Here is a 10,280-nt window from a genome sequence, read left to right on the forward strand (position 1 = left end):
ACCGATTTGCTTGCAAAGTACGAGCCTTTCGGATTGATAGACTTAATCAAAGAGACATGAATAAGTATTTGAGTTCAAAAAGAAGTGAGACACGATCTAGTAAAAATCTGTTCGCTTACTATTTGTTTATTAAGCTCAAAATAAGTGTATTTGTGTTCATCTAAAGTAGCAAGCCGCACGTAAGTTGTTTGCAAACTACGAGTCTTTCTGATTGATAGACTTAATCAAAGAAAAATGAAGTAGACATGCAAATGTTGCATAGGACTTCTAGGAATGAATTCTAGTATTTCCAACTCAATTCAATCCTAGAGGAATTTTACAAATAAAATCTAAAGAACCAAAAAAATCTCATTCAAATATTTTTGTGCATTCAATACAAATACCTTAATTTTTTTATGCTTATTTGTATTTTATTTAAGAAAGATTTAGATGCATATTCATTTCCTATGTATTTACATATCTCATGCTTAAACTTCAAATTCTTTTTTTTTTTAATATGCAACTTTACAAATTTTTTTGTCAAAGTCAAATTTTGACACCCTAAGTGAAACAGTTGAAATAACTATATCAAATTAGTTCAACTTTGGCTTACAGTTAGTTTACTTAATTGTGAATAACAGAGTGAAACTAGAGCAACTCTAACACAAGTTTTACTTTGTTTAATTGAGACTTCATTTGGTTCACGAGCTAGTTAAATTTATAAAAATAAAATAAAAGGGATAAATTTAGTTCAGAGAGAGAGAGAGAGAGAGAGAGAATAATGATGAATAGCAATCAATCATGTTTTATCCATAAAACGATTCCCCTAGTTAAAGAAAAAGGGGGTACAATAATGGTATTATGATTTTGCCCCCCACTTTAAAAGGGTTTGTAATATGGAATTTCAGATATTTTTTCATGAATGAGTTTGTCTTTTGGTTACCTTCTAGCTCGGTCATCTAAGCTTTGCTAGCTTCGGGTCGACGCAATCAGCTTGGTCAGCTGAACTTGGTTGGTTATCCAGATTGGGTCAGTCGTCTAAGTCGGGTTATTCAGGTTAGGTCGGTCGGCTAAGCTAGGTTGTCCAGCGCAGGTCGGTCGTTCAGGACGGATCATCTAGGCTAAGTCCAGGCTAGGTTGTCCCTCTGCGGAGATTCAATCTGACATAATTTTTGAATGCATATCATAAATTTTAATTGATAATTCTTAGTATTTTTGGATTCATTCTACATTTTGACCTTCAAGTCTCTTAATGCCCCATCCCAGCGTTACATTAGGGTAGTGGCAACCTATTGCCACTCCCTGCAATGATTAAGATGATGCCAGATTAATTGTCAACCTCTCTTGTGAGCTATCACTCTATTGTTTACCAATTGTCACATAATTTGTATGACTTCTACAATCTCTACTTTGTAGGCTGTATATAGTATAACTTTTTTCTTAATAAGACATATGTTCATACAAAATAATGACCAATCATCAACATTTTTACTTATCCTAAATTTATTTAATGATTTATTCAAAACTATTCTTATCAATTTGGCCAACATTGTTAACTCAATTAGGATTTATGACAATGAAAATATTAAAATGAGATATTTTGCATGTTTAGTGATTAATGATATTTTTCAATCAACACTTGTAGTCAATACTTGACTAGCCTTAGCCTAATTTGATCCATAGAGTCAATCTCACTGACTTTTCAATTTGAGGGGGTGTGATTTGACCATTTGCTATTGATGCAAATAAGATGGATACATTTAAGATGATCATAATATTCCCATAAAATATATAAATAGATCTTGATGCTACATATTACAAAAATTTGAAAAAATGTTGGCTCATAAATAACTTTAAAGTATGATTAATTACTTAATTGTCAGTCAATCATTTTTAGTGTATCAAAATCTATTTTACATTATTATTTTTTAGTTACATAGTGTCATATACTATCTCTCGCTTACTTATACTTTCTCAAGTGGATGGGCTACATCAACCATCTCAACAATTGAAAGGCTCACCCCTAACCTTTTCTTACTAGGAGCATCACTGTGGCATTGTCCGATCATTCTATAATTCATCCATTCTTACATTGTTCATCTTACTAGATATAAACTTATAGAAGTTCGTGTGGCTCTTATAAATTTCAATTCTTTGAGTTGTTTGTATTATATGATTTTTTATACAATATAATCATCTCTCATGAGGGTGGAACAAAAAAAAAGTATTCTAATGGGGGAACAAATTATTGATTTGAAAATACTCTCTATCATTTTCATCATAATTTAAAACTGGTATTAACATCTATAAAAAAAATTAGAAAATATAGTGCTATTTTAAAAAGTTATGATTCCATTAACTTAATTAGATTTTTATAATCAAATATAAGTTTGTTCATGGCTTCTAAAATTAATTAATTGCTAGAGTTAAACAAATAATATATATCTGCCTGTGATTGTTGCTTGCTAATAGTCTCATATCTATGAAAAGCTTGTTTAGCATAAATATTGATTAAAAATATTATTATCAACTATTAAGCTAGCAATTGATTAACACCTCAAACTTAATTGCTTTGTTATTCTTAGAAGTTTAGGAAAGTAATTTTAAATATAATTTTCATAGAGTTTGTTTAAAATATATGAGTAACAATATAATATTTAAAACACAGCTTAAGAATTTTTTTAAAAAAAATGTTAATATGGTTTGAAAGGTCTTATAAAATCACATTTAGTAAATTCAGAAAGGATTAAATCTTGAAATTGTTTGGCGTTACAAATGTTGAATTGGTTATATCATATGAAAATATTTTGCAACTTATTTTAGGATTTAATTCAATTAGTTGAAATATAAATTAAATATGATTTTTTTTCTAATTGTTTTGATAAATAATTAACTATTTACTAAATTAATTAATTATTTATAAAAAAAATATTAAACTAAGTTTTTATGGAGAATTATTCTTATTCATTAATTAATAGTTGATTAGTTATTTATTAGATTAATTAACAATTAATTAATAGTTTGAATATTTAATTAATTTTAATATATAATTTAATTTTTTAATTAATAATAAATAAGTTTATATAATCATGATTAATTTGATAAAATATTTATTGAATATTAATCAAACTAACTAAATTTAAGTTAAAAATTATACTAAATCACAAAAACATACTTTCATCTTTTCTCTATTCTACTCCCAAATCTGGCCTGCCTTGCTTTTTCCTCTGCTGATTTTGCTAAAAACTATTGATTACCTTCCTCTTCTTGCTCTTCCCGTGGCCAAAAGACCAAACCCCTTGCAATACAGTTATGATTGGAGCTAGCAAGGACGACAATGACGAGATGACAGAATTGTGGTGTATAAAAATCTTTGACACTCCCATATAAATGACCTTCCACTCTTGCTTCTACTCAACTAACCCTGGTCTTTCTCTTCCTTCCTCCCACCCCACTTCATGTGTTTCAACTTCTCTAAATCTCAAATCTATCTTCTACCGAGATTGAAGGCAAAATAGAAGAGAAATGAGATTTAAGATCATATAGGATTTAAAGTTGTCACTTTTATTGCTTGGAATGATTTTTTTCTTTTAGAAGTTGAGTCTTAATGGCAACTAGGTTAGAAATGAATGACCTAATTGTAGAGCTTTCACTTTCCAGCGGATTCAAACTGCTTAAATTTCTCTTGAATAAACACTAATAATAGTAAATAATTAAAAGACGGCCCTTTCCTTGCCATTTACTTCAACGCTCATAGATTTCTTTCATAACCACCAGAAGGCGCATTCCCCACATGGAAATTGCACGACAAAAATGCTCTTTTTTTTTTGGTTTACATTTATACCTCCACAAAATTTCCCAAAAAATCAATGTCCACGTGAATGTCCTGATATTTGCTGAACGCAAGAAGATTTCAGAATTAAATGAGTAATAAATACTATAGCTTTTCTCGCACATTATTAATTACCCTGGATATGTCAAAGATCATAAAGTCTTCTATTCTCCAAATCTAACAGGCGTTTATTCCTTCCTTCAATTCACCTGAAATATGCATCGTTAACCAAAAAAAGAGCAATTTTTAAAGAAATTGAAGAAAAAATCATTTAAAAATGATAAATTTCATATTTTTTATAGCAATGGAGATCAGTCACCAGGCCAGCATCATTAGACCCGTGGCTTCCTGTAACCTCCACTGGCCCGACCACTGTGTAGCAGCAGTGGCAGACAAAAGATTGGCGCATTAGGCGCCGAAGCTTTCCTGTCTCTTCTTCCACCATTTCAGTGAACTTTCTTCTACAGTCCGAGATCGAAGGTAACCTTCTCTATAACTCAGGTCAAGCTTCTGAAGAAACTGGTGTTCATTTCTGCAAATCGAGGCAACGAGTTTTGGTTTAGGTTTTGGTTTACTGATTTCGCCATCTTGCTTTGTTTTCTTCTTAACATTCGCCATTAGTACCTTCTGGGAGTGATTAGAGGATCTTGATGCGAGCATTAATGCGGTTTTGGTTATAAATTTATCGTCTTTTAGCTTTTTGGATCTTGGATTTGTAAATTCTGGGCGAGTTCAGTTTCCTCTCGGTTGTTTACCTGTAGAAATGTTGAAGGTTGGGGGGGAGTTTTGAAGGATCTGCTGAATCTCCATTGTGAGATAGGTTTGAGGAGGGATTTCTTGTGCATTGTGAGTCAAATTTTGACTGGTAATGGCGTTATTTTGTGCCCTAATGAAGCATATTTGATCCTGTTCTTGAATCAGCTAATTCGTGTTAGTTTTCTGCACTGCCTTTTTTTGCCCTTTTTTTTTAATAATTATTAAGTTAATGTTCATCTTGAATTTGCTCTTTCTTGTTCAAATGTTTGGTCATTTTACAGATTATTCTGTTTGTTTGAGTTAAAAAAAATAGAGTTTTCTACTTTGGAATCCCTGGATTTGTTGAACTTGTCTTTCTGGTTTTAAGAAAATGACATTTTATTTGAAGTAAAATAAAATGACTTCTTGGTTTTAATTTACAAATCTTAATCTGTTCAGCAATTGGATTTAGTAAATCCGGATTTCGTCGTAAAAGAGATGGAACAAGATAAATTTTTATGTTTGGTTGGATTTACCTTAAATCCATGCCTAAATCCTATTAAAGCCCTAACAAACAGCCCCAAAAGGAGATGTCTAATTTGTTTGGGGAAAGTGATTTTTGTGTGCTGGGGTCTATTCTGTTTTCTTATTTTAGGATAAATGGACTTTTTTCTTTTCTATGAGATTAGATAAATTCCATCTCTGTAAGCATAATGCTTTTAAGTGTTTGGTACAACTTAAAGAGTATTGCTTAATAACTTTGAAGTACTTCCTTGGTGCTCTATGGTTAATGGGGAGGTCGGAGTAGCAAGACTGGAGCAGACAACCATGATGGAAAAATGGTGAATTGTGCGCACAATTCTAATTTAAGTTGTTTTCTTAAATCCTTCGTAAGATATACATATTCATTAAAATCGCCATCCAACATATACAAAAGCCACCTAACTTCAAATTTTCATTTAAAATAGTTTTTAGATTCATCTTCATTCATGATAAGTACAAAGTAATTAATAGTATATAGAGTAAAGTGTAAAATAGCCCCTGAACTATTTATATGGGGTCATTTTAGTCCTAGAGTTTATAAAAGTATCAAATTAGTACTTAGACTTTTTAATATAGGATAAAATAGGCCCCAAAGAGGACTATTTTAGATCTTATTAAAAGAGTTTGGAGACTAAATTAACATTTAATAAACTCCGTGACTAAAATGACTAGCGAAAAAGAGTCAGTGAACCATTTTAACACTTTTTTTCTAGTATATATATGAACAACAGCTGTTGTTGCATTTATCTATCAAAAGATATCACATTTTCCGCGAACTGATTTTCCTCTTTCACCCATTTAGTCACCGAAGATTGTATTATAAAATATGTCTCAATTGGATGAGTTATAAGTGTATAAATTGGTGTGTGTTAATCACTTTTCTAAGACATGGCAATGCAAAGGAAATAGTGCAATATATTTACCGATCATCATTATCGAACTGGGGAAAGAATATGATTTTTTATTTCAAATAAGATAATGATCTTAATTTATTAGAATTAAATGAAAATATGACACTCAATAGAACACAATGGAGAAAAAAGATTCATGTAGCTAACCCCACTTAGTAACCCCACTTAGACTTAGTGGGATAAGCTTGTTGTTGTCGTCATTGTTGTATACAATTATGATTATAAACAATCTATGTAGTTTATATTATGAACGAGAGTTCAATCACAACATTTAACTAAATTCAAAAGTACGAAAATGGAATGTAACATACCATAACTTATTTTGATAAATTTAGTGTTTCACCGGCCAATGGCATAAATTTTGAAAGGCCAATATTCATATATTTATGCCTTACAAATATGCTGATGAATGATGAAGGGGTTCTCTTTTATTTAGTTTAATGGCCATTTCAACAATTATTTTAATATGCTTATCAAAAACTGTCTGATCTCACATTCGTGTTACTACTTGCACATTTAATTTGTAATTCTAATGGCCATTTTTTTCAAGTGTTATCTATTTTTCAGAATGATAACTATGATGTTCTCTTTTAATTCTGCAAAGAAAGGTTGATTTTTTTTTCTTTGTCTCTGTGAAGACAAAAATGAATCTGAAATTGATTAAAAATATGCAATTTATGTTGCCTTGGTTTGCTTTGTATCAAAATCTGCACAATTTTCTTAACCTAGACAGGGTACTGCTGAAATTGCATTTTACCTGTAGAATAGACACATTTGACATTTGTTATCTTTGTTTCTCTTCCCTCTTATTTTTAGTTATTAGTCATCATGGAAAGCATGCCCACCATAGTCTCTAATCTGAACTGCTTTTCTGTTGAAGCAGTAATAGCAGGTAAATGAACAGCCCACGGTTGATAACAGCTCAGTTCATCCATGGCGCCAAGTATCACATTGGAGAGTCAAAATAGTTTTGAAGTTGGGCCAAGATCTAAAATTGTACAATTATTGCACTCCAGTATGAAAAAAACTCGAGAAAGGGATGCATATCAATCTTCAAGTGCAGAAGATAGAGATAAAGAGGTAAGAGGTGGAGGGATGGTAAAGCGGAGTTCGATCCATTTAGGCTCTAAGGAAATCAGGACAGCGATAGAGGTAAGAGGTGGAGGAAAGAATTCCGAACCTTGCCTTAACTATGGCGCTTTTCCATCCTTTGAACTCATGGAATCCACCCCTTGGGGTACTTCTCCATCCATTGATAACATTCGGTTGCTTCCGAAGTCAAATACGGAATTTCTCGAGTTGTCATTTCGAGATCTTCCAGAGGAGCGCTCTAAGATCAGCATTTCATACTCAGACGTTGCTCCGGCTGGCAGCAGTCCTGAACAGATCAACAGCATTTTTAGTGCTAAAAACAAGGTAATCAATACAGCGACTTCACCCGTTCACTTGCATTCTGTTCTTAAATGGGAATTTAATCATGGTGACTCATCCTATCAATTCTCTGTTAAAGATCCTGAATATGTTCTTTGTGCAAAGACATGGAAAACTGAAAATGTGTTTAATTGGGTTTATACCTTTCATTGTTGTAAAGTGAAGAGTAATATCATCAATCATGGAAAGAAGAACAGGCATCTTAGGCCATCTCTTATGGTTGGTCAGATGCAGGTTTCTCGTTATTTGTGCTCCGAGGTGAGTGAAGACGGTTCAGTCGATAACTCTGTAGTAACAGAGTTCACCTTGTATGACATTGCTCAAGCGAAAAACAGCATTGTAACAGAAAGATCTCATTTTTCATCAAACTTGAATCATTATTCCGGTGAGCTTAATTCCGACCCTTCGACTTCTTACCCCTGGGCATCAGCTGAGTTGCAACCAAACCATGAAATTGCTGCCATTGTTACTCAATTTCCACTTACTATGATAGAAGACTTAAAAAATATGCAAGCCAGAGATCGGACAAGGGTTGCCATTCGCAGCCATTCAAGCTCTCCATATGTGAAGGCGATTACACCAAGTGGGAGACACGGGCTTCCTAAAAGGGAGGAACTTGGACCCTCGTCGCTACTAGATAGATGGAGATTTGGTGGAGGATGTGATTGTGGTGGTTGGGACATGGGCTGCCCAATTGTTGTGTTTGATAATGGTGATAATGATAATGTGAGTTTGAGGGTAGGAACTCAACAACCGACGGTTCTTTTCGTTAAGGTATGGCATCATTTCAGGCACAAACCTTTTCCCCAATTGATTTTTCCAGAGTTTTAAACAAATATTATGTTGAATACAATTGCTAAATATAGTGACTTTGGTGATGATTTATAGATGTCCCATTGTCTATAAAGGTGTAGTCAATGTTATCAGATTTTTTTTTCCATAGATGAAATAATATTTTGTGTTAAATGCAGAGCACCATCAAAATAAGAAAATCATTTATATTTGGAGATACTGTCTATGTTTAGTTGAGTGGAATCTAAACTATTGTAATCATTTTCTTATTAATAAATTGTTGGGAATTATTGATGGTTAAGATATTTTGTGTTAAGCACGTGTCAAATCTCGCATTATAGTTCATATATGGGGCCATAATGATACCTCTCAATGCCTGCATGTGCTAGTTGCTATCTATTAAAGTGGACCATCACCCTCGCCGACTCTCGCTTGCTTGTTATGTATGTTTGCTACTTGTGATCTACCTCTAAATTGGTTGAGTTAAATCTCTCTTTCTCCTTCACGATGTTATACGACTAGTCTTATGATTTTAAACTCCTACTTCCCCGTAAGAACTTATATCAATTTAATAGGTACCATTTGTTCTTATAGTGAAGGATTTTCTTATTTCCTCATCTACTCTCACAATAAAAGCCATCATATTAATGCTTTTCCTCCACATAGCACTCATACCATGAAAATTTTCAAATGACAAACACCTTAGTACTCTTTTTTTTTTTTTTTTCGGACTATTCATTAGTCTTGAACCTTCAATTAACTTAATCATTGTTTTCGAAGACTCAAACAAGAAGATTTATGACTTCATTACACTTTTCACCCTTATTTTTTCTATGTTCCAACAAAATAAGATGCAATCCATGAATATTATATTAGTTTGAGAGCCAATTGGGACAACTTACTCTAGTTCCTTCCCTTCACTATTTATTTGACTATTTAACATAAGAAGAATAAAATTTTTTTGTTCCCAAATTTATCTTTGATCTACATCATTACTTATAGCATAATCTTGAATTCTCAGTTGATGTTTGACTCCATACTTCATGACATTAATAAATGTAAATGCCCCTCATCACTAAAATACCATACATTTCACTTTTCTTCTAATCAGTAATCACCTTCACATCCTCTATAGGGTAAAAAAGAGAAGGTTCCTGCTCTCACCATTACAGCCACTGGGAAGGGACAGTACGCGGTCGATTTCCACGCACAGTTATCAGCATTACAGGCATTCTCAATCTGCATCTCCATTCTTCACAGCTCCGAAGCTTCTTCGGCCATCGGTGAAGACTGTAACGACCATAAGCTTTGTCCTAATTCCCTCGAGCTCATTCTTGAAGAAAAAATGAGGCATATTATTGAAACTGCAGCAGAGGAGGAAAGAAAAGAGAAAAGGAAAGTTGAGCAAAGCCCTCCTCCGTCTTTCTTCCTTGATCCCCCGTTTTCTCCAATGGGGAGAGTGTAGATTTGTTGGAGAGCTAAGCTTAAAGTGAATCCAACAATGGAGAAAACAGCAGGGAGGGTTAGTATGTATAACTGCTGCTACAGCAATGGTGAGGAAATTATGTTTTTACAGATCAATAAAATGAGTTGGTGTAGCATTTTGGAACTTGCTTAACTTGGTGGTATACAATTCATTCTAGGGAGATTTACATGCATACTGCTCATTTTCTATGTATTTACATAATTTAACACCTAAAACTTCAATTTTTACATGCATGTCATTGTATCTATGCATAAAAAAGTGTTTTTTACCTTTTTAAGGTTAAAAAGGTGGCATTTTGGTTGTTATATGAAAGATTTTGGTGGTATGAATGTAAAAAAAATTAAGGTTTTGGTGTTAGATATGTAAATATATAGGAAATGGGTGGATTCTAGCACTTACGTTGGTATAAATTATAAATATGTTAGGGTGCTAGAGAGAGAGAGAGAGAGAGAGAGAGAGAGGTTGTTTTCTCATTATTGTAAGGTTTAATTGAAAATATGATTTTTATAGGGGTGGAATTTGAATTGCTAGTAAGAAGATTTTAAATTTTGAGTTCAGCCTTGATACAAAT

The 10,280-nt window shown here is 32.8% G+C and overlaps 1 protein-coding gene across 5 annotated transcripts; it reads left to right on the forward strand.

The window, feature by feature from the left end:
- The first annotated feature begins 3,994 nt into the window (after window positions 1-3,994).
- Window positions 3,995-9,905, forward strand: LOC110032922. Of its 5 annotated transcripts, none has more exons than XM_020736711.1 (3): window positions 3,995-4,291; window positions 6,884-8,205; window positions 9,359-9,905. In XM_020736711.1, the coding sequence occupies exons 2-3, from the start codon at window positions 6,934-6,936 to the stop codon at window positions 9,686-9,688; spliced, it is 1,602 nt and encodes a 533-aa protein (XP_020592370.1). In that variant the 5' UTR covers window positions 3,995-4,291; window positions 6,884-6,933; the 3' UTR covers window positions 9,689-9,905. The 5 variants fall into 5 exon arrangements, with proteins under 5 accessions (XP_020592370.1, XP_020592373.1, XP_020592371.1 ...); XM_020736714.1 differs by lacking the exon at window positions 3,995-4,291 and adding an exon at window positions 4,297-4,374; XM_020736712.1 differs by lacking the exon at window positions 3,995-4,291 and adding an exon at window positions 4,323-4,676.
- Window positions 9,906-10,280: the final 375 nt, after the last annotated feature.

The sequence above is a fragment of the Phalaenopsis equestris genome, unplaced genomic scaffold, assembly GCF_001263595.1.
Source record: "Phalaenopsis equestris unplaced genomic scaffold, ASM126359v1 Scaffold001058, whole genome shotgun sequence".
Classification (NCBI taxonomy): Eukaryota; Viridiplantae; Streptophyta; class Magnoliopsida; order Asparagales; family Orchidaceae; genus Phalaenopsis; species Phalaenopsis equestris.

Coding starts and splice junctions, on each gene's coding strand:
- LOC110032922 (XM_020736711.1), top strand. CDS start 6,934: ATGGCGCCAAGTATCACATTGGAGAGTCAAAATAGTTTTGAAGTTGGG. Junction 8,206..9,358: donor CGACGGTTCTTTTCGTTAAG/GTATGGCATCAT, acceptor CATCCTCTATAG/GGTAAAAAAGAGAAGGTTCC.